This window comes from Ornithorhynchus anatinus, chromosome 19 (genome assembly GCF_004115215.2).
Source record: "Ornithorhynchus anatinus isolate Pmale09 chromosome 19, mOrnAna1.pri.v4, whole genome shotgun sequence".
In the NCBI taxonomy this organism is placed as follows: domain Eukaryota; kingdom Metazoa; phylum Chordata; class Mammalia; order Monotremata; family Ornithorhynchidae; genus Ornithorhynchus; species Ornithorhynchus anatinus.
The window spans coordinates 4315620-4340789 of record NC_041746.1 but is presented as its reverse complement, the minus strand read 5'-3'; the positions used below and the strand labels follow the sequence as shown (position 1 = coordinate 4340789).

Below are 25170 nucleotides of genomic sequence, written 5' to 3'. Positions count from 1 at the left end.
GGTCACACAGCAGACTAATGGTGGAGTCTGGATTAGAACCCATGACCTTCTGACTTCCAGGTCTATGCTCTATCCACTACACCATGCTGTTTCTCTAGGTTGGCAAGCTGCCTTGGTTCCAGAATCTCACTGTTAAATGTGAGCCAATGTAGTTTCAGAGGATTCTGGGAACTTTCTGAGCTTGTTTTTCGGTCTGCCCCAGGTAAATACATGGTTTCTATGGACAAGTGACTCAGAGAACCCCACTCTAGTGCAGTTGGCCAGCCCTGACCACTGTACTCTCAGGGCCACCTCTGTTCCAGCCTAGCCCTGGCATAAGGAAGACAGCCAATATTCCTCTGGTTCTATTCCAGGGTAAACATTTCTCCCTGACAAGCCCCACCTTTATAAAGCCCTACATCTCAGAGATGACGATGCTTCAGTTAAAGAGATTAAGTCGGACCAATTTGCTTGGCTGGTGATATGCAGATAAAGAGTCCCTGATTTTTGAGCCTTGTGTGTTCAGTGGAGGCGGGATAACGTGTAACAACATCCTCGAGTAAACACCAACAACAGACACAGTCAATGAACAGAGTTCAATCCACTGCCACCCAACTAACAACTTCCGAGAGTTCAGATTTTCTTCTCTCACCTGTTACTTTCTATTAACAATTACGATAAGCAGCTTCATCACACCATTTCCTGTGGGCCAGCGTGCTGCATCTGACTTTCTACAAAGGGTGAAATCAAGTCATACGCACACACATTAGGAAGAATTTCTCTTTGCTACTTTAGCTGGTCCAGAACACCAAATAGCATGGTGAATTTTAGCTAATAGCAAAAGGGGAGAGCAGGAGGAGGGATTTTTGAGTCAGAGATCAATCCCAACCAGCCAGCAGGTGGAAAGCATGGCTGAATGCTTTTTCTCTTGGCCATTTCAGATATGTGTGGGCTAGAGGGCTCACCTCTACTTCATCCCTCCATCTGCCTCTTCACTCCAAATTCCCTTAATAGCCAGAAGGGAGCCCTGCAGGGAGACAAGGCATTTGAAACAGAGGCTCAGAGGAGAGGGAAATTTTAATGAAAAAAGCCCCTCTGGTATTTTGAAAAATCTCCCATTCCATAAGGAAAATTTCTAGAACTTCTATCAGATTTGCAATTTCAACCAGAGACCAAGGGCTAGAAATGGCCTTTAGTTTTAAGAAGAAAAATAGCTTACTCTTAAGTGAGATTGATTATGGGCATTATAAAGCAACAGCATAGAGCACACTCAATTCCAAAGCAGGAAAACCCATGTTTCAGAGAAAGGTTAAAGGAGATGGACGGCCCAAGGGTCCCAAAGCCACACAATCAGACCCCTGGCTTCAGACTGTTGTCTCACTTTTACAGTTGTCTAGCCTTGTTTCCCTTGTTTCCACTGTTTCAGAAACACCATTCCTACTGAGGGTTTCTAAACCCTCTCAGTGTTTAGCCTCCCTTTGATGAGGCCTCCAGTTGGGGAAACAAGCAGTTCCATATACCAGGGAAGCCAGGGGGCGGGCGGGGAGAGAAGAGATGGGGCCCACATGATCCTTGTTATCTAGAGCCAACTGACCCCCCTAGGCAAGACAGACTTTGGTATGCTACTGTCTCATTCTACATGCACACACGCCAGATTTTTTCATGGATAAACTTTGTTGGGAGGCCAGTGTGGCTAAGTTTAAGGATGGGGAAGCTGATAACGGTGTTTGAAAATGCCATCTGGGCATCCAGCATCCTGCTGGATTTACGAAATGTATCCACTGGCTTGCATTCAGCACAAACGAGAGTGCTTAGTAATTGAGAAGAATTATAAGGATATTAAGCTGGAGAATTGTTTCCGTTATTAGTTCAAATCAAGGGTTCTGAGAAGAGGGTACGTTAAGATGGGGGACACAATTCTTCCATTTAATAACTTATGGGAGATTGAATGAAATTTTAATGGGAAATGCAATAAAGGAATTTTACATTTCAGGGAAGGCATTAAGAAATATTACAGTTTACTAGGAATATTTATACTGTCTGAATGGAGTTGCACTATTTGTATATCTGCTCTGTTGCTAACCTGAGAAACTGGTTTAATCCAATTGTTACTTTTTTGAATAAAGGTAGTTTCAGTTTAGAGATCAATCATTGGGACCTATCTATCTCGCATCAACCAAGTAAGTTTCAACACAAATTACGTTCATAGATTAACCTCATCATCATCAGCATTGACTGATTGCTAAATTTGTGCAAAATACTATGCTAAGAGATTTGGAACATAAATAAAGTATAGATGATAGTTCCTGCTCTCTAATGCAGCATAATAATAATAATAATGATAATAATACTTGTAAAGCACTTACTATGCACCAAGCACTGTACAAAGGGCTGTAGTAGATTCAAAATAAAGATAGGCAGAAGACAGAGAGACCCACAGACTAGACAAATGCAATGGGAACCAAATGAGAAACAGAGATATAGCTGGTAGCAACATGAGCAGAAAATGAATAAGTGCAATTACTACACCAAAATGCATTTAAATACTAAGGATAGCTGATGAGATGACACAATCAGGAAGGTGGTGATTAGTCAGGGAATTTTAGGGGGGGGCTTTGAAGGTGGGGTGAATTGTAGCTTTGATGGTTTAGGGAGTTTCATGCACAAGGTAAAGAATGTGCACAGGGTTGGACAGAGGAGAGTTAAGACAGAGGAACCTCAGTTACCTCAACTGAAAAATGGGGATCAAGACTGTGAGTCCCATGTGGGACATGGACTGTGTCCAACCTGAGTAACTTTATATTTACCCCAGCGCTTAGTACAGTTCCTGACACATATTAAGCCCTTAACAAATACCATTTTAAAAAATGGACATAAAAATATCAATACCAAGGAAGTCTAGGCAACAATGAATTTCCAATAGATTTTAAACGCCTTGAGGACAGGGTTCATGTCTACCAATTCAAGCACACTCTGCACAGAATAAGCACTCAATAAATATGATAGATTTCCATTCATACCCATTTAGAAACACAATCAGAATGGTTGGAAGGGAAGTTGAAAAGTCGTATTGACCACCTCCCATATCTGGGCCACATCTGGGTAAAATCACTATCTCCTAGACTATTTTTTTATTTTTTTAATGGTAATTGATAAGTACTTAAGTGCCAGGTACTGCGGTAGATAGACGCTAATCAGGTTGGACACAGTCTATGTTTCACATGGGGCTCACAGTCTTAATTCCCATTTTACAGATGAAGTATTTGAGGCACAGAGAAGTTAAGTGACTTGCCCCAGGTGAAACAGCAGTAGACAAGTGGTGGAGCCAGGATTAGAACCCGGGTCTTTCTGACTCCTAGGCCCATGCTCTATCCATTATGCCACGTTGCTTCTCGCAGCATTTGTTCACTGGGTTCTTCAACAAGGGACCTCAATTCACAGACAGTATTTTGCATCACAGACAACAATCCTGATTTTGACCCCAAGATGGTACCCCGGCTATTTCCTTTTTAAAATTCTAGGTTCAAATGCAATGACTTTGGGCAGGGGAGGGAAGCATTCCCCTCGGCCATCTGAAAGGTCAAATTGTCCGCATTTCAAAGAGGGTCATTCTTTCCTCCCAAAAGAAATAGTCAAAATGCAGGAAGGAACAGTTGCATTATTCACTTCTAGCATATAGCTGGGCAGAAGAGGCTGGTTAGTTGAAGGATGATTGGCAGGGGCCCTCCGGAGGGATCATTTGTGCTGTGGCTCTGTTACTTATTTTAAAATGGGCAAAGTGATAAATAGCAATGAGCAGGATAGACAGGCAGAGGTGTCCTGACTGTCTGGGCCCAGTTTGGAGATTTCCCCTGGGAATTCCATCAACCTTGGCTCTCTATTAACTGAAAGAAGGACCACTCTCTTGGAGTGTATGAAAAAAAAAAATCCCCCCCAAACTACAGCCCATCCCTCACTGGGGGCACTCTCAGACCTGGGCATGGAGACTCAAGGCATTCTTGAATATTCCAGAAATTCTAAAGTATTAAAACAACATTTGCCCTTTCCCCTAAGCTTGGTCCAGACATGGAGATTCCGGGAGGGCATTATGCATTTATGAGGCTAGCTTTCACTGTCAGCTCTGATTTTCTCACACTCCTGCCCTGCCACCACATTCAACCTCTTCCAGAGCTTTCCAGAAAGGCTACTATCTGCAGATAACATATCCAATTTCTAAGTTTTCTGCGTCTTCCTGGCAAAAGTGCGGACATTGGGATGTAGCTGTGGTACCATCTGAGGGATTAGCAAGACAAACTAAGGAAAAGGGGGGAAAAGCTGATGAGTTTACTGGAGCTTCCTTAATAACATCCCCACTTTAGTCCCATCAATTCACATTACAGTATCAGAAACAACATTAGTGGGTCAGATCAATGATCCATTCAACCTGATATTCTCTCTCAAAACTGGCAATAGGATGTTTGGTTTCTTTTTCTTCCACCCTAATGGCCAGGGTAATCCTAGCCAATATTCCTAACTTTTCCAAACACCTCCCTAACTTTGGTGTACCCATAAGTGTGCCCAAATCTTTGGAGATCCAGCTAATATTTTCTGGCTGAATAACTTCCTGAGGTGTATGTCTGATTAGGTGGGCATATTAAACAGGTGGAGACAGGAAACCAGAATAGAGGGTCCCAGTTCCTGGCTTTGAGAATTTTAGTTTTGAGTTCTCTGAGCTCACCATTCAAACTACACCCATAAAGACCATACTTCCCTTATGATGTCTTTCCAGAAGCCGCCCGACACCACAGGCTTTTGTTGAAATCACTTTGCTGTCTCTGTTGAACTGGAAATGGGAGTTGAGGGACTGAATTTTGAAACCACTCAAGTGACTCATTGAAAACAAACTGAACCAAGTCTTGATTCCAAATAATGGTGCATCTTAGACACTTCCATACATCTAACAGTGCCCAGAGCTCTTCCCACACACAATTCTCAGGAGGGAAATGACGGATTGCTCCAATTTTATGGACCACAAAAACCTATTAATGCTCAACTGAGCTTGAGCCAGTTGGGAAACAGGTGAGAATTTATGGTTGGACACTCAGAATGAATCACTATTAGTGCTCATGACAATATGCAAATGAATTAAAGCCCAGCTCATTTGTATGCAAAATATCTACTACAATTTAATTGAACCCAACCAAGTTCTAGTTGAGCAATCACAGGGCACTGCTGGCTCCCAGATACCCCAACAGCTATAATAATGTTGGTATTTGTTAAGCGCTTACTATGTGCAGAGCACTGTTCTAAGGGCTGGGGTAAATACAAGGTAATCAGTTGTCCCACGTGAGGCTCACAGTCTTCATCCCTATTTTGCAGATGAGGAAACTGAGGCCCAGAGAAGTTAAGTGACTTGCCCACACTCACACAGCTGACAAGTGGCAGGGCCGGGATTCGAACCCATGACCTCTGACTCCCAAGCTTGGGCTCTTTCCACTGAGCCATGCTGCTTCTTCTCTAGCTATGGGTACATCAGCTCTGGACCAACCTTTTCCAACTCTTTTTTTAATTTTATTTGTTAAGCACTTACTTATGTGCCAGACACTGCACCAAGCACCAAGGCAGATACAAGATAATCAATTTGGGCCACAGTCCCTGTCCCACATAGGGCTCACAGTCTTAAATCCCCATTTTACAGATGAGCTAACTGAGGCACAGGGAAGTTAAGTGACTTGCCCAAGGTCATACAGCCGACAAGTGGCAGAGCCGGCATTAGAATCCCAGGTCCTCTGACTCCCAGGCCCATGCTCTTTCCATTAGGCCACACTGCTTTGCTTTCTGAGGCAGTGGAAAGTCACAAAGTCTATATTTCTTGCAGTGGAACCTGCAGCCTGCATTCTGCTTAGCAGGTAGTTGAGACTGGACATGGCCTAGGTCAGTATAGTGACCGACTGAACTGTTCTTGCCAAAGTTTGAAAGAACCAGCAAGATCCAGGAGGTTTAGTCCAGGGATCAAGAATAAGTACCATGTCCATTTATTTTGTTCAGACCCTTTGGTGTCAGCCTTTCAATCATGGAAGGTAGGTAACAATGCCATATTTTGCTCTTACACTGCAACTTTCTTCTAGGAATCTCAAATTATATCTCAGATTCCCATCCTCCCAGGACCCTGGAAAGCAAGAAAGGAGTCGGGCAAGTACAGTGTAGAATCTCAATGTGCCTTAAAAGATAGAATTCCAGTATCCACTATACTGAGGGTCAATTTCCAGTTAATAAGGGAGATGGACCCAATCCTGGCCCCACCTGGGGCTCAAAGTCTAAGTAGGAGAAATAAAAGGTACAGATGACAAAAGTGAGGCACCGAGAAATGAAATGACTTGCCCAAGCAGGCAAGTGGCAAAGCTTGTGTCTCCCACGCCTGTGCTCTTTCCACTAGGTGACACTGATTCTCTTGCAGTGCACTGAACTAAGTGCTTGGGAAAGTTCAACAGAGGCCCAAGATACTTTGTGTGAGGTGAGGGCTCACCCAAACCACCGGCAGCTTCAATAATACGAGCATTCCCAAAGCCAGAGCACCTCAAACAACTGCATCAGGGACCTCCATGGGAGCCCAAGTTTGGTTCTTCATATGCTCCTTGTCTAAGGACTTTCTCAAGGGCAAAGCAACAGTGTGTCTTCCTTCCAAACAGCCCAAAGTACAATGGCATCAATCATATTTATTGAGTGCTTACTCTGTGCAGAGCACTGTACTAAACGCTTGGAAGAGTACACTATAACAGAGTTACAATAGAACAGAGTTGGTAGATACGTTCCCCTCCCACAATGATATATTGCCTCATTTGTCCTCACAATCACCCTGGGGGAGAGGGAAGAAGCACCTCTTTCAAACCCATTTTACAGATGGAGAAATTGAGACACTGAGCAGTTTAGTTGCTGGCACAATGAAAGGTGAGGCTGGGACTAGAAATTCCATATTCTGACTTTCAATCCCAATGCTTTTTCCACATGACTCGGCTATCATTTTCCCCCTTCCACAATCACACAGTTCTTGAAACTCTATACTTCTCTGAGAATCCAGATCTGAATAAATTCTACCCAATTTCCAGTTGATGCATTTTTTACTATTCCTGCCAACAGTGGGAAACCCCCAAAGCTGCTCTCATTAGCCAGTTGTTCTTGGAAGCTCATTACCTCTAGCTCTGACAACTTCATTGCCCTCACCTATTGCCACTTCACTGTAGTTACCTTCCTCAAACTTGGTAAAACTTCCAGAGTAATTCAGGTCGGTGAAAATTCCTTTCTGTTCAGAACTAAATCAACTTGCTCTGAAATAACTCAAGGTGCCCAGTAGAAACTGCCCTAAGGAGAAGTATAATCTGATCTCCCTTACTTTTCTTTCTTTGTCCCTCTCCTCCTTATCACAAAGTCTTGAACAGACGACTTGAAACCCAAGCATGCTGAGCACCAATCTCTTTAGTCCAGAAAATACAGCCACATGTATGGAAGGAGCAGTTTAGGTCCCAGGTCATGACATGCTTCTCAATATCCTCAATGCCCCCGATTAGCCAGATAAACATTTGGGCTCATTTCCCATGCTCTTTGCATAATAGCTGTGAATATTTATAGACTTCATCCTCACAAAATATTTCAAGGACGAGGCAGGATGCAACTTAAGCAATTCATGGACAGGCTAACAGTGGTGGTTGGTACAGAGAGCCCAGGTAATTGTCTTGAGTGCTCACTGTGTGCAGAGCACTGTACTAAGTGCTTGGAAGAGTATAATATAACAATAAACAGATGCCCTGACCACAAGCTTACAGTCTAAAGGGGGAGACAGACATTAACACAAATAAAGTACAGATATGTACATAATGGGTGTAGGGATGGTGGGAGGGGGATGAATAAACGGGACAAGTCAGGGTGACACAGAAGGGAGTTGAAGAAAAGGAAAAGAAGGCTTAGTGTTGAAGCACTAAGTGTTGAAGAAGAAAGGGAAAAGAGATACACACACACACACACACACACACACATCCACAAGGACATTCTTCCTCTCTCTAATGAACCTTCTTTCCCCTCTCTTCCTTATCCCAAGTTAACACAAACCCATTTATCTCAAGCTGTTATTCTGATTTAGAAAAGGAAGCAGAGGAAGATGCTGACTTCAGTCTGCTTTTCATGGAGAGGAAGAGGTACCTGCAGTTATTAAGCAGATGTCCTCCTGCCAGCAACTTTTCCTTTAGCATGTACAAGGCCCAGAAAATTGTCTTGGTGATTCATTTGGCTCAACTCTCCTCGCCTGATGGATAAATTATCACTAAGTGACCCTTTGCTGCATTTGGTACTAGTTGATTAGGGACTAGGGGGATGTGAAGGCCTCAAAGGGAATCTAAAGGAAAGCCACAGGACTCATTACCTGGGTTTTAATCTCAGTTCTGCCACTTGTCTGCTGTGTGACCTTGGGCAAGTCACTTCCCTTCTCTGTGCCTCAGTTACCTCATCTATAAAATGGGGATTAAGTCCATGTGGGACATGGACTGTGTCTAATCTTATTAGTTTGTAAAACACAGGTAAACCCCAGCACTTAAGTACAGTGCCTGGCACACAGTAAGGGCTTAACAAAAATAATCCGGCCCCTTCTCCCCCAAAACAAACAAAAAGCCTCCTTGAAGGAAACCAGCCGGGAAGGGCAGCATTAAAAGCAGCATAAGAGAACACTGTGCTGAAGATCCAAGAACCACCCACCCACTCTCTGCCTGAAATGCTCAAAATTCCAGAATCAACAGCTCTCCTACTTGTAAACTTGTTATGCGTAGGAAATAAGTCTGCTGATTCTGTTGTTTTGTACTCTCCCAAGCACTTAGTACAGTGTTCTGCAAATAGTAAACACTCAATAAATACTACTGATTGATTTGGACCTCATTCATAGTTACACTAAAAGAAATGGGGAAGGATGAAGATTTCAACTTTCCATTTATCCTCAGATGAGACCCTGATGATCAACCCAAGGCCAGCCAACCAACCAGAGGCACAACTGACGGGTAGTTCAAGTGTCCAAGCTCCAGACCAGTGCCTCACCCAACAGACTGCACTCTTTCCAGCAGAGATATTGGCTTGATTTTATGATTAGCATGACCCAGTTAATTCACGAGCAGCTGTTTTCCAAACTCCTTTTTCAAATGACAACAGTCATTGGAGAGTTCCTTAATTAAATATTGTGATGTCTTTGGTAAGCTCAGAATGGAGGACACACACACACAGCGCTGTACGAGACACTTCTGGGAAAGGAAGAAGGGAAGGACAGAAAGGGACAAAAAGGCTGGAATCTCTGAGAAGATCTCTTGCAGACCCCTGCATGTACCTGAACAATTTCCCTACAGTCTCACAGTCATTAAAACATATAAAAATTTCTGAAACAGCATTACCATGAATTATCACTGCTGTGGTTGCCTAGCAACCTGAGCATTTTTCTGAACGGGAGCTCTGCAAACTGGTATCTAGAGTTTGTGCAAATAGGACTAAAAGCAACATCCGTCCTGGATATCAAAAAGAGATAATTCAGCGCTGAGAGATGTCTGCATGATTCTACATAGATCCGCCGCTAGCTGTGCTAAAGACTGTCATACAAATCCTGGTCTGTGCCCTTCCTACCGCACACTGTCTCAAACACTAGGGAAAACTTGACATTTATTTGTTGTGCATTTTTCCTGACAAATGCCTTCCTGAATTCACCTATTTTTGTGAAGAGTGTACTCTACTCCAGGAAAACAAAACTCCAGACTTTCAAAGGATTTTTAGGCTTCTTTAGTGGGAATCTTGAAGCTCTTATCAGACTGTTTGACTTTCAATCTCATTTTCTCTTGCATCTGAAACACTGTTACATTCTTTAGTCCAGAGACAACAAAAAATACCTATGTTTAACTAAATACCAGGAAGAATATTGCTCATGGGAGCATTATTTTCACACGAGGTTTGTTACACTGGGAAACTTTGATTTCTGTCCTATTACAGCATCTGATGCTACGGTCATATGAACTGCTGCCATGTATTTTACTGTTAAATGATATGGCTCAATTGTATCATAAAAAGCCTGCCCTCAAGCTTTAGGTTATCATACAAATAAATGAACCTAATATAAGCTTTCGGAGTTTCAACAAGTTGTAATTGTTGTACAGGCTAAGGGGCGTACTTTATGCTTTCCAAATGATTATATCATTGTGGTTCTTCACAAAAGGCCCAGGAGGTTGAAGAGTTTTGAAAACTAGGGGGTATCTCTGAAATATCTTTGAAATGTGATATCACTGCAGTGGAAATCACATGCATGCCTATAGCTCATGGAAGGAGTTTTGTTGCGGGCTAGATTCCTCTGCAATTTTCACTGCAGCAGGTCTCATTAGAACAAGAGTCTACCAACAGGGAAGCAGTATGGCAGAAGACCTGGGTTCTAATCCCACCTCCACCATTTCTCTGCTGTGTGACCTTGGGCAAGTCACTTAACTTCTCTGTGTCTCAGTTTCCTCAACTTCAAATTGGGGATTTAGAATTTGTTCTCCCTCCTAATTAGATGAACCACATGTAGGACAAGGACTGTAGCTGGCCTGACCAACTTGCATCTATCCCAAAGCCTACAACAGTGCTTAACACATAGTAAGCGCTTAACAAATTCCATAAAAAAATCTACCTGTTTTCTTATACTCTTTTGGTAATTTGGGGAGGCTGGGGATTCAGAAGATGATCTGAATCCAAATAGCATTCTGGAGACTGGAATTAAGACCTTGTCTGGGTGACAGACCAGAAAGTCTCACAAGACCACAGTAGCATGTCCCATCAAGTCAGAATTAAAGTCCAGCCCAGACCCTCTCTGGATTACAGTATCAGTCAGTCATATTATTGAGTGCTTACAGGCCGAGCTTGGGAACGTACAAAGTAACAAACAGACACATTCCCTGCCATACCACCATTTTATAGATTAAATACACATACTTCAATCACAAAGAGGCAAGTATTTCACCTAGCCTCTGAAATGAAGGAAATAGTGAAGAAAAGTTCTGGTTTGGTTGGCAGATTCAGTTTAGCAGGGCAAGGTTTAAAATTCATGAAAACCTGGGTTTGGAGAGAGGGCTGAAAAGACAGAGGAGTACATTTTGAGAACTGGGTCTAGAAGCCAAGAACTCTGCATTCTTATCTTGGTGAATTATGTCAACTGTTCCAAAACCAATGTTTATCTGCAAAATAGGGAAAGTAAACTGGTGCAGTTAATCAATAGTGGAGTGTAAGCTCCTTTTTAGAGTATCAACTCTTTTTGGGCAGGGATTGTGTGATTCCCTTATTCTGTACTTCCCAAACACCTAGTATAGAGCATCGCAACAAGTGGGTGCTTAATAAATACTACTACTACTACTAGTGTTTTGTGTGTACCTTTTTTGTGCAGAGAGCTGTGCTAAGCCCTTGGGAGAGTGCAATAGAGTTAGAAGTCATCATCCCTGCCCTTACGGAGTTTAGTCTGGTTCATAAGAATGTCCCAAGGAATAACAAATATCTGTCAAGGAACATAAAATGCTATCCTGGGAATAACATTTGCCTTAAATGTCATACAGCAACATGGTGTACTGGGTAGAGCATAGGCCTGAGAGTCAGAAGGACCTGAGTTCTAATCCCAGCTCTGCCAGGTGTCTGCCTTGTGACCTTGGGCCAGTCACTTTACTTCCCTGGGCCACAGTTACTTAATCTGTAAAATGGGGATTGAGAATGTGAGCCCCATGTCAGACGTAGATTATGTCCAAACTGATAAGTACATTCTTAGTACAGGGCCTGACACACAGTAAGCACTTAACATTATAAAAAATGCACTAAAATATGATGAGCTTCCAAAACCATCCATGGAGCTTCCAAAAATTAGAATGCAATCGTAACTTCTTCTTTTGTTAATGATGTGTATATATCTATGATTCTACTTATCTTGATGATATCTACACCAGACTACTTGCTTTGTTTTGTTCTGTTTTGCTTTGTTCTGTCTCCCCTGTTTAGACTGTGAGCCCGTTGTTGGGCAGGGATTGCCTCTATCTGTGGCCCAATTGTACATTCCAATCGCTTAGTACAGTGCTCTGCACATAGTAAGAGCTCAATAAATACGACTGAATTAATGAATGAATGCTACTAAAGAGATGGTTGTTTTTGTTGTGTTATAGATATTGGGTTATGTTGCTGTTGGCGGCCAGACTTCTACCACATGCTCACCACTTAAGAACAGTGTCACCCTGTAGGACGGACTCACTGTGATTCGACTGGAAGACTATACTGGACATCACAACTGCTGAAAATGGGAAGATGCTACAGCTGCTATGCATTTATCTGCCACCGTCGAGAAGAGCAATATCATTTGCAAACTTAGAATCACAGTAAGCGCTCAATAAATATGACTGAATGAATCATTTAGAACATATCTTCGGTCCCCAAGGGAGTGCCTGTGAGGGGTAATAAATTCAAGCTCCCTTTCAGATTCTCTTGCATGACATATAGGCTGGGACCGATGATGAAGAGAAATGAGGAGAGCACCCTATCCTCTCTATGCACATTTCAGTTAATTTCCCAGAAGTCATTGCAAGTTCTAAGCAGACAGTTGTCTAGTGTGAAAAATGGAGCAGGGGATTTTTTTTGGAATGAACAGATAAGATGACAGCCCACACTGTTCAAGAATGTGACAAAATTTCAGGAAAAGTTTTTACATGGGAGAAATAAAGTTATGAGAAGGCTGGTTCTGAAAGGACTTTAATATGCTAACAAACTGCTGTATTAATGTGGCTTTTCTGCTCTGACTGAATTGATACAATAATTTGAGGCCACCCTGCTGTGTGCAAGGCCCTCCTGCTATTCTAGAGAATGGCAGCTAATATTCCCAAAACCTGAAGAGAAGAAGGGAAGTGGCCTGGCTCAGTAGGATAAAAAACAAAATGGCAACACAGGGGCTGTGAAATCTGCTCCTAACCTCCTCCTGCCACTAATTTATCCCATGACTTTGGCTGTCACCCTTGGGCTTAATGGACCAGACACTTCATTTCTTACAAAATTGGTCCTTGCCCTCTTAGCCTGCTTGATTAAACATCTCACAAAATCTCTGGAGGGATAAGACCTTGGTCTCAAGCCTCCAACATTAGCTACAGTTTCTCATTCCCTGACCCACTTCTGGCCTCTTTTGCTCTACATTTCCAGCCTGCTTTCTTGTCTCCAGGGCTTGGAATCAGGGCTGGCCTGTCCCAAGGGCACCGTGTGAAAATCTCATGGGGGTCAGCGCCTGAGGGTGCTCACCTAGTCAACAATCTAGGGGACAGAGCTGCCAAAAGCCACTTGAGCTGGAACCTGGATCCAAGCAGGAGTGGTGGCCAGAAATACAAAACTGGCCACTCTTCCTATGCAGGGAGTCAAACTCACTCCTCTATAAATTTATCTTACTGGGGCTGCCTTGTTAGCAGGAGACTAAGAAACTACCTCCTTGGGTTGCCCTTATTGGACCTGCCAAAATATTCAGCTCTCCAAGAGTGGCCATTCTGTAATCACTCTTATAATGAACCCATCAATATTACCCTTCCAGACCATCTCTTTAGGGACCAAGAAAAGCAGTGAATGCCACTCTTCCACCATCAACTTTTAAGACACCTTCCACCCTGCCAGTCATCCTTACTTATTATCCCCTTCTAATTTCAGTGAGTGAGACCACAAATCCCCCAGAACCAGGAATTGAACCCACGGGACAAAGGGTATATCCTTACATTTCTTGGTAGCTTTGTTTGCCAATGGGGCTTGGGCTCTTGCAAACAGTGTGTGGGGCTTGGAACATTCTTTGTAATTATAAAGATCTCTAAGCTGTAAGCTCTTTGTGGGCAGGGAATGTGTCTGTTTATTGCTGTAATATAGTCCCCCAAGGGCTCAGTACAGTGCTCTGCACAGAGTAAGCACTCAGTAAGTACAATTCAATGAACACATGAATGAATGACTTTAAGCTCTTTGTGAGCAGGAAACATATCTACCAACTCTGTTGTATTGTACTCTCCCAAGTACTTAGTACAGTGCTCTACCCCCAGTTAGTGCTCAATAAATGCTGTTATAAAGGGAGGGAGGAAGTCCTGTAGAACTGACTGCAGTCCACAACCAATAGGTTCTCTGTGACAGAGAAAGTGACATACTTATACTTGGCAGTAAAAAATCCTTTAAATCATAGGATCCACCTCCCCAGAACTATCTTTATACTCCAACCCTCCATACCAAGTTCCCCATATCTCCAGAAAGAGTGCTTAGGAGCCAAAAACTAATGGTATTTATGAGCACTTATTGTGCGCAGAGTACTGCACCAAGTGTTTGGGAGAATACAACACAACAGAGTTGACGGACACTTTTCCTGCCACAGTGATCTTATTATGGTCTGGGGGGAATAGGTTACAACATGTTACAATAATTGGGAAAGGCTTATTTCCTTTGGGGACAGTTTGATCTTCGGCTCGATGTTGGAGGCGGGTTGGGGAGGGGGAAGGATGGATCTGTAATGAATATTTGGCTAAAGAGCGGTGAGAGGCAGGATCAAGTGTCTTCATCCTCCTACTGACAGAACAGACATTGGGCTAGATCCTGCTTATGAATGGTAGAAAAAGCTCTTATGCAGGTGGCAGGAGTTCTAGAAAATTTTTTCAACAGAACTTGCCAGGCGCTTTCTATGTCCCAGGCACTGCACTAAATGCTGAGATAGACACAAGAAAATTAGGTTGGAACCAGTCCCTGTCCCACATAGGACTCACAGTTTATATCAAAGGGAGGAGGATTTAACTGCCATTTGACAGATGAGGAACCTGAGGCACAGAGAAGTTAAGTCACCTGCCCAAGATCACACAGCAGAAAAGTGGTAGATCCAGGATTAGAACCTAGGTCCTCTGACTCCTAGACCCATGCTCTTCACTAGACCTTACTGCTCTCAAGGTCTGGAAGGGCCTGTTTTCTGAAGTGGCTGACACACTTATGAACACTGACAACAGTAAGGCCCATAAGTGATCTCTAAAACAATCTGGTTGACTGCTCCCTATTTTCATTAAATTAAAACTAGTTGTAATAGAAACGATCTCACTTGATCAAACTTAACTGCTATATCACACACCAATAGTGCATAGGCTTCTGTTTCGTCACCCCAAGGAGCTCAGAGAGAATGCAAACAATCTGCATGATTATTCCCATTTTTATGGCTAAGGAAACAAGCACTAAGTCATCTTGCAATTCCTAACCCTAACCAAAAGAGCAGTGATCCCTCATCTTTGTTCCTGGCTCCAAGCTCTGAAGTAAAAACCACATTAATGTTTTCTAAATCCTGAACCCAAAATTATTCTCTCCCCACACAGACAGGGGCAGATGGCTTCTTGACACTAAGTCACTTGAACTTAATGAGCAGGCCTGACCCATGGATGGAGGAAGAGCGAGGATTGAGGTGGAACAAGAATGGACCAACACTGACTTCAATTGGCCAATGTTGGACTGAGTCTCTCCCCGACCCAGATGTCCTAAACCCTCTTCTTCCCCTTCAGGAGCAGATTTCTGGGCCTGTTTTGTTTGTGGAGTGGGGAGAAGAGGACGGTGGGGAGAAACAAGGGATCCTTGAGCACCCCAGAAGTGGCCAGAATAGGGACCCAGGAATTGCTGTTGGGGTAGAGTTGAAGTGGCCCTGTGTTCTGACCCTAAGTCTTTTAACAGTCTCTGGTCGATACCTAATTTCACCACAGACAGAAAATGGAAGTTCCCGCCACTGAATTGGTAGGAACAGTGAGACCTTCCTTCTGAGTCCATGGCCCCTGCTGTGTTGGCAGTTTCCCTCTCATTCTTTCTGAGCCCAAGTTCCCAGGTACCCTACAGATACCAAAACCCCACCAAGTTGACCCAGACATCTTTAGGTAGAAAGCCACTTACTTGTATGGGATATGTTTACTGCCATTGACGAGGGCCAGGATGACATTACCCAGAGCTGACAGCGAGAGGCAGAGGCCAGATCCTCCTTCACGATTTTTGCCAAGTGCTTTCACACAGCTGCCCAAATCGATAAGGTGCAAGCGACTGCGACCTCCAGACACTGAGAGTGAGAGAGAAAGAGAGGAGAGGGATTAGCTTTAAATTGTACCTGCACTGGAATGTTCCAAATGTGACTTCCTCTTCACCTTGGAAACTCTTACAGCGAAAGCAGTGACAATGCCAATTGGTGACACCAGGCTCTTGGTGGGTTTCCATGGCTGAGACCAAATATCTCCCTGGGAGTGGAGACCCGCCCTCTATTGCTCCCAGGCAAAGGTAGGGAGGAGGACCCTGCTGCTTCAGTTGATCAATCAATGGTACCACACACACTTATGGTATGCAGTGCAATGCACTAAGCATTTGGGAGGGTACAATAGGGTAGACTTTTTAAAAGATTTGCAAATGGTCATTCTTCGATGAAATCCAAAGCCCCATGACTTGAACTAAAATTCTAAAAGGCCCATTTTCCTTTTTTTGGTGTCTACCTCAGCACTTAGTAAAGGACTTGGTACAGGGGGGATGTTTCTAGAACTAGCTTTGGAGGCCAGTTATTGGGGTGGATCTTTGCTGTCTTTTAATTAAAAAATTGAATTTGTTACTTGAAAACAAATATCCTTGGCTTGGTGGGGATAGAAAATCAGTGATGGTGGAGGTGCTGGTTAGTAACGAGCCATCTTTATCCTTCCCCTGTAGTTCCAGGGGGCAGCCCAATATGGCATTTTACTCGCCTGGGATGCTGGGACAAGAAAAGCCTCTCTCTGTCCTCGCCTGTATTTCCTGTTCCTCCGTGGCAGCAGCAATGACAGCTGGCTGCCATGTCCCTCTTACACTGACCTCTTGCAAACCCGCCTGGAAGGCAGAGGAGTCATCAGTTTTATCACTGACCTAATGACTAGTAGTGTTGTTCAAGTAGTTCTTGAACCCCTAAATGGTCTAAGGATGGGGACAAGGCTCTGCTGTTGCCTTTTGTGTCTAGCATGTCAGATGAAACATTTTTCTCCTGTGGACTCTAAGTTCCTTGTGGGGATGGAACATGTCTACCAACTCCCTTAAACTGTACTCGCCTAAGCACTGAGGACAGTGTTCTGCACACAGTAGGCTCTCAATAAATATAATTGACCAACTCTACTCCTGTACTCTCCACCTTCAAGTTAAGCCCAGGGGATCCCTATCAGACAAGTAATCATTCATCCCGTGAACAGCTGAGAATCTTGTTACTAGCAGATATTTAAGCACTTGTTTCAATCAACTGCAAATTCCCCTAATTTAATTTACTGGCCTTCCCCAGGTTGGAAATCTCTCAAGCTTTTCCTCAGACATGGTCTTCCTATATTACTGAGCTATCAGTGATACCAGCATGGGGCTGGAAATACCACTAGGTTGCAGCCATAGCAGGCTGAGCCCAGCCTGTAGGACTCCCGGTGGGGGGTAGGGAGTGTAGGGGGGGCAGGAAAGCATTTTTTGTGGACATCTTTTCCAGGCCACAAATCCCATCCAGTCGACAGGAGAAGTGTGACCCCTAGTGGATCTGTAGCTATGACAGGTTGCAAAACCTAGGAGCTTTGACCTCACATTATCCCCACAGCTTCAATCCTTCTCCAAGGGGAAGGGGCCCACAATCTATTTGATGACAACATCAGACTGGCTGGGGCCCAATAAGCACTGGCCTAAACCTTCGGGCAAGTTGAAACTCATCAATCAGTCAATCAAAGGTATTTATTGAGCACTTATTCTGTGCAGAGCACTGAGCTAAGGGTGTGGGAGAGTACAATACAGTAGAGGTGGTAGACAAGAGTCCCGCCCACAACCCATTGTAGGTGAAGAAATTCAATGAACTTTCCCAAGGTCTTCCATAATTTCTGACTCATATTCAGGATTGAAAGCAGAATTTCTGATACCTCCAAATGATGAATGGACAGACAGATGGACCTGCAAGGTGGACAAGGAGCCCCTGGCCCCACCGTTCAGACATGAAGCAGATTTGAGGTCAGTTCTAATCCCAAATCTGACATTTGCCTACTGTGTGACCTTGGTTAAGTCACAACTTCTCTGTGCCTCAGTTTCCTCATCTCTAAAATGGGCACTAAGTATCTGCTCTTCCTTCACCTTAGAATGTGGGCCCAATAAGGACACAGACTTTGTCTAATAATAACAACAATAATAATAATTCTATTTGTTAAGCACTTACTATATGTCGAACACTGTTCTAAACGCTGAGGTAGATACAAGACAATCAGGTCAGGCACATTCCCTGACCCAGACAGGGCTCACAATCTAAGTAGGAGGCAGAACAGGTAGTGAATCCGCATTTTCCAGATGAAGTAACTGAGCCACAGAGAGGCGAAGTGACTTACCCAAGGTCACACAGCAGACAAGTGGCAGAGCCAGAACTAGAACCCAGGTCCCCTGACTTTCCATTAGGTCACGCTACTTGCTGTGTCTACCTGATTATTTTGTATCTATCCCAGCACTTAGAATAATGCTTGGCAGATAATAAGCACTTAACAAAGACCACAATTATCATTATTATTATTGTTACTAATACAAAAATGAGAACAAAGGAGAAATAATAGTTCTTTCTCTCAAAGACAGTCACAGATTCAGATTCACAGAGAGTCATAGATTCAAGAACAGACAGAACCATGCCACTACTCTAGTTCTTTCCATATTGTTTTGAAATAGCCCAGATTCACCAGGAGAATGAGATATCATAAGAAGGACTCAATTTAATAGGAATCCCCGCTCAGTGACATTTGAATTCCTTTTCTTCCTAAAATGCAGATCGGCTAAAATCTACCCATCACCTTGAATTCCGCAACCTGTTGCAGCCTCATATTACTGACAACTGCTTTAAAGATAATAAACAAACATTCTTGGCTTTATAGAATTAAGGCATCTATGCCAAGACACCCACTGTGGGCAACACACACATTTCAGATTCTCAGGTGGCCTGCAGAGCAAGTCCTAATGACTTCCAAAATTTCAAATCTCCTTTTTACTTTCCTAATCCCTTGCATCAGGCTCTATGTTTACCCGAACGTGGAGGGGAGAAATATTCCATGGGTCTATTTATCTAAATTATCTGAGTAGTATTTCAGGGCTTCAAAATTATCTTCGTTCTAGATATTCTAGACATTTCAAGTGAACAGAGTTCTTTGGGGTTTTTTGGGGGTGGGGGGGGGTTCTGAAACAGACAGTACAGATGAGAGTATATTTATGGGTCTCAGTCATCCATATAATCTGCTTGTTTAGATGCATTATCTGTTTAGTGTTGAAAACTGGTCTCACTTACAAAATTGCCATAACAAACTGCAGAAAAAGCGTTCTTTACTGAAAGACCTTTTGTTGGCTCTTATTCCTCCTCTCACCCTTTAACTGAGGGTTTTCCATAGGTTCTGCTGTAGGCTTTTTACTCCTTTCATGCTACACCCAGTTTCTCAGGGAACTAATTCCCTCCCAGGGGTTCAACCATCACCTCCAACTTCCCAAATCTACCTCATCAGCCCGGCAATTTCACACTTTCTCCTTCCCCACCACATATCTATCGCAGCTGGATGAATCAGCATGAACACTTCGTGAGGGGGTTCAATGAATCTACAGGCAGGCATGCCAAAATGCAGGATTAAATGACCCTACCAGACTCAACGGCAGTGGTTTTCTTTTGTCAGTAAAGGTGCCAGGCATCCGTTCAGAATCATAAATCCAGTCTCCTCTTTTTTCAAAAAACAAGAGGCATCCTGGACACACTCATGATCAAAACACTGGCAGCACATCAACTTAATCATTGTTCGAAAATGGAATCAGTAGGTTGCCCAAATCCCTGCAGCAGTAGTCCGGAATTCTAAACAGACTATTTACCTTGAGGGCTCTAAACGCTTGCTAGCAGAAAAACCTGTACAAAATGGCACACAGACCGGTTAGGTAGCTCACAGTATAGGTCCTGAAAAATGAGAAACTGAGAAAGAAACTAAAGAAACTGAGAGGAGCACTGCAAAAATGGCATGGCAGCCACCCCAGAACAAGAAATCCCACCTCCAGCTAAGGATGTGGCTAGTGAATGGAATGACTCTAAGAAGCCATCTTCTTGTTAGCTAGACATGGCCAAAAGCCAGTATTTTTTAAAAAATGGTATTTGTCAAGTCCTTACTATGAGCTGGGCACCGTACTAAGTACTTGGGGTAGATACAAGGTAATTGGGTTGACACAGTCCCCATCTAACATGCGGCTCACAGTCTTACCATCACAAGAACCAGTTCGTAAAGCGGGATTTAAAGATGCTAAAGATGAATTACGTCTAAGGGTCCACTCGAGAAATGCAAGACATTAACCAAGAGCATCCTGTAGTTCCTGACATGACAGGGAAAAAGAAAGCCTACTAAAAGCTTTGTCATGACCTGCAGATCAAGCTGAGAGACAGATAAAGCAGGAGATGGGCCAAAGGAGAAAAAAAATTCCAAGTTTGAGAACACTACCTCGCTAAAACATTAACTTCAAAGAAAGGTATTTGCAATATTACACTTAAATAACTCCTCAGCACCCACTCCATCCCTGAGGCTGCCACCACTTGAAGAGCAATTAACATTTCCTTAGGTCATATGTATATCGTGAGTGACATGACTAGGAATGTGTCTATCAACTCTGCTGTATTGCAGTCTCCTAGGCACTTAATACAGTGCTCTGCACACAGAGGAAGTGCTCAATAAATACCATTGATTGACTTTAAATGAATTTACATTTATCCCACCATACTCCTGCTTCCATCGGTTGAGGTACTATTCTTTCTCCTTCTCCATTATTTGCAAATCATTCGCATCACCGTCTCCCCCAGTCAATCATATTTGAGCACTTACTGTGTGCAGAGCACTGTACTAAGCACTTGGGAGAGTACAAATCAACAATAAACAGACACATTACACCCCTAAAACTCTGCAATCTCCTTGCAGGCAGGAACCCTTTATCACTGTCTCCCAAGCACTTCAGTCCTGTGCTTTGCGCACAAAACCAGAAAAAATCCACTGCAAGGATTCTGAAAGGTATTCCCTGAAGTCACCCTTTTTCTTCTGATTTCCCATTTATCTAAAAGCTCCCAGTAAAGAGGAGGATGGAAAAGGGGGATGGAGGAAGGGAGGGAAGAAGTAAGGGAGAAAAGGAGGTTCAGCTGACTTACTTCCACCTTTTCCACTCTTTTCCATGCGGTACTGGTAGATGTGCAGTGTGAAGAGCATGTGGGAGTTTCTGTGGTCCTCTTCATCACAGTCCCTCTGGTTGCTGCGGCGGGAGGCAATGGCTGCATCGAGGAAGAAGGCAGCCTTTTCCGCGGTGGGAGCCCGCAGCTCACTCTGGTTCTGGAGCTGCAGGATGCAAGCCAAGAGTTCATTTGGAAGAAGGAGAAACAAGGAAACAGCTGGAAACACAACACAATTCAGTTCCCCACTGTGGAAACCCAGGAGCAGGGACATAAACGTCAGCCTGATACCTAGTTGCCTATTTCTTGAGCTACTGTGAGATCTGTCATGCTGTCCATCTCCATGCTCCTCTCCTTGGCCTTTGGACTTGCTGGTTTCCCTGGGATCTCAGCCTGGGAATTTGGCTCTTGGGTCTAAGTACACCTGTTCAATGAAGCAGGAAAGGGCACTCTCACCCACGTCTGATTCCTCACAAGACCCCTCAGTTTAAGGGGCTCAGGGAGCAAAGAATCTGATAGTGGGTGATTAAAGTAGCAGGGATAAGGTCCTTCCAGAGGGGCAATGTACACTCTAGCCTGGGACTGTTGATTTATGATGATATCAGGAGCGTGAAAGTATCCTGTCATCCAAAAGCGTGACCTAAGTGGAAAGATCACAGGCCTGGGAGTAAGAGGACCTGGGTTCTAACAGTGGCTCTGCCACTTGTCTGCAGTGTCACAATGGGTATTTCAATTAACACCTCTTCTGTAAAATGGGGATTAGGACCATGAGCCCCATGAGGGACATGTATTGTGTCCAACCTGATTAACTTGTACCTACCCCAGGGATTAGTACAGTGCCTGGCACAAAGTAAGTGCTTAACAACACTTATTATTGGGTTCTTTGGAGAATAATAACCATAATAATTACTATTATTACAGTATTTGCTAAGTGCTTACTATGTACCGAACACTGTTCTAATTGCTGGGGTAGATACAAGGTAATCAGGTTGTCCCATGTGGGGCTCACAGTCTCAATCCCCATTTTACAGATGAGGTAACTGAAGCAGAGAGAAGTTAAGTAACTTGCCCAAGGTCACACAGTAGATAAGTCACAGAGCAGGGATTAGAACCCAAGTCTTCTGACTCCCAAGCCTGTGCTCCTGCCACTAGGCCACGTTGAGTCTCTGAGAAGTGATTAAAGCCTCTAAAACTTATATGTCTGTGTGGCAGTACAAGAGGGATTAAAATGTATGGTTGGCCAGTTACACTGATGAAGAATTTTATACACAAAGTCTGTGATCTTTTTAGCCTCTCTTCTTCATTGGAAATGGCCAATCATTACATCTTAGTCACTCTTGTGTTCTGGGTTCTAATGCCTACTCTGCCAGTTGCCTGATGTGTGTCCTTGAGCAAGTCATTTCACTTCTCTGTGCCTCAGTTTCCTCATCTGTAAAATAGGAATTCAAAGTCTCTTCTCCCTTCTAGAGAGTGAGCCCCTTGTAGGACAGAGACTGTGTCAACCTGACTGTATTGCATCTATCCCAGCATTTAGAACAGTGCTTGACCCATAATAAGAATCCATCAAACCCCATAATAGTAATCATAATTAGAACAAAAATTAACAGGAGTCAAAAGTTAAAAATTTCCTCTCAGAATTATAGAAATCCCTCTAGGTTTCTACAAATAGCTTCTATTTTTAGGGTTAAAATTGAGAATTTTCCACTGAATGGCCCACAAAATAAACAAATTGCAGAGTGTGATTTATGCAAAATATTCAAGCAGTCTTGAAAATGCAAACAAAATTCTGAGAAGGAATTTTGTGTTTATAGTCTGAAGGATCAATTCCATTACACATGAATACCAATGAATACACATGATTATCCTGAAGGCAGTCTTTTTCTCAGTGAGTTTTCATTCTGACTAGAACTAAGTGTGATTATCAAGATGCAATGACATTTCCTCCCCTCCCCCCATACTCAAGATGGGCTCCACTTTGTACTATTTTCTTTTCAAAAACCATCAGTCTCATTAGTCTAAGCATCATTCAGTTCCTGTAAGTACCCTCTGGCCACTGTCAGACAGAATATTAAGGGGGACAGACTATGGTTCTGAGCTATTATCATATTTATATGGTATATTTTTATGTGTGGAGACATCTCAACATACATTAGAGCACAAACCCATTCAAATGTAATACACTCTTTGTGGATAGGGAACATGTCACTTCATTATTCTGTATTTCTCAGATACGTGGCACAATGGCCCACGTCACGTTGCTGCTCAATAAATACGGCTATCTACAATGTAGCCGAGTATAGGAAGCAGGTTGAATCTATAGCTAAAACAGCAGTATCTCACTAAACAGGTCGATGTGGCATTGTGGAAAGAGTTAGGGAGAGCTCGGATTAATGGTAGAAACGTCTGGAGCGTGCTTGCTCATTGCAGCTGGTCAAGAGAAATTTCAGGCTGTTGGAGTTTCATCCTGAGGAGAAAGGGGCTATTCTCGGCTTCCCCACCTTAACGTTTCTATCTTGGCTCTGACAGGAGAGTGGTTATTAGTTCCTCTTGAAGCATTAGAAATTCCTCTATAAACTAATGCCATGGACCTAGTTTATAGACTAATAAACACCTACGATAATAGCCCTAGCTATTTTGTGCCATGCTGTAAATATTTCAGTTTGTTGTTAAATAAAAGAAGTATCCCTTTTCTTTGTTAAACCGAGAAGGTGAATTCAATTTACCTCAACCGTTATAGCAATTGTGCTCCCTGCTCACTGTCAATTAGCTTCAAGGTACAAATATTTAGTCCAGAAGAGCAGATGGCCCCACAGCTGTGGGCTATAAAGTTCCAGTCTGCTTTAGAGTAAACACTTTTAAGCCTATAAAGTTTACATTTGGAGTCATTCTGGAATCGAACCACCGCGGCGTCTGAGGTCCGGGAGAGCCCCGAGAGCAATCATTCACCTGCATGCCACAGATGGGGTCCTCGCAGAGGTAGACACCGGGAGACTGACCGTCCTGCAGGCTGCCCGTAGCCACCTCAGAAAGCAAGTCCCTCAGGTTTTCTTCTTTTCCCCACACTTCAACAGCCGATATCCGGACCGAGAATCGGGCACCCGTCTTTTCTTTGCGTTCGTTGATCAGCTTAAAGAGCCAGGAGATGGCGCAAGGGATGATGCCCAGGTTCTGCATGGAATCATCCTCCCCGATCATGGTGTAGGATTTCCCTGCCCAGGCCAGAGAGGGAAGATGGAAGATGAAACCGGGCAAGTCTCTGTCTGGGCAACCTGTTCCTAAATGGGCTCGATGAGGGGTTCATGTGCCACGTGCAGGAGAAGGGGAAGAGTGATCAGAAGGGAAGAGGTAGCTACCCCAGTGCTTAGTTCAGTGCCTGGCATATAGTAAGCACTTAACAAATACCATTAAAAAAAGGAAGAAGGAAAGTGAGATAGAGAAAAGGAAAGATTGGTGAAAGGGCAGAGTGACCCATTGTCAACTGAGCTGGCAATAGCTAACTTGAGTCTTTGCCAGGAAAAGAGAACATTCCCAGCCCTGCTTATGAAATGCCATCGGCCTGGAACATGAGACCGAGGGCAGATGGCAAAACGGAATTGCACTTTTCTCAAAGAAAAGATGTTTCAGTACAAGATGCATGTTCATTTCTGTACTATGTTACATGCAGCTGAGGGGCAGAGTTCCAGAGTCTTTCATCATTATTCAAGTTCCTTTTATAGCCACCCGAAAGAATACACACCCATACGTAGACTTTACGTCCTTTATCGAGTTAAATGCTCTGTGTATTTTTACTGCTCAAGCAGTTTTCACTCAAATCTGAATCACTGCTTTGATTTGAGATCATGACTACAGGAAGGGGCTGAGGTGGCAATGAGCTGAGGCAGGGTTTGCATCTGAAGCCTTGCTCCCCACAGGACCTGTCCACCGCTCTGGGGGAGAGGGGACTGCTCAGTGCCTCTGGTGAGACCAAGATGAGGGCTAGAAACTGCCAG

The 25170-nt window shown here is 43.5% G+C and overlaps 1 protein-coding gene across 1 annotated transcript in view; it reads right to left on the bottom strand.

Moving 5' to 3' along the window:
- LOC100082800 (kinesin-like protein KIF26B) overlaps positions 1-25170 on the bottom strand; it is a 191812-nt gene that overhangs the window by 30303 nt on the left and 136339 nt on the right. The window contains exons 10-12 of the mRNA XM_001513391.4: positions 24128-24390; positions 21164-21347; positions 15898-16057 (exon numbers count right to left, since the gene is read on the bottom strand). Coding sequence (XP_001513441.3) covers positions 15898-16057; positions 21164-21347; positions 24128-24390 — 607 coding nt within the window. The remainder of the gene's footprint in view (positions 1-15897; positions 16058-21163; positions 21348-24127; positions 24391-25170) is intronic.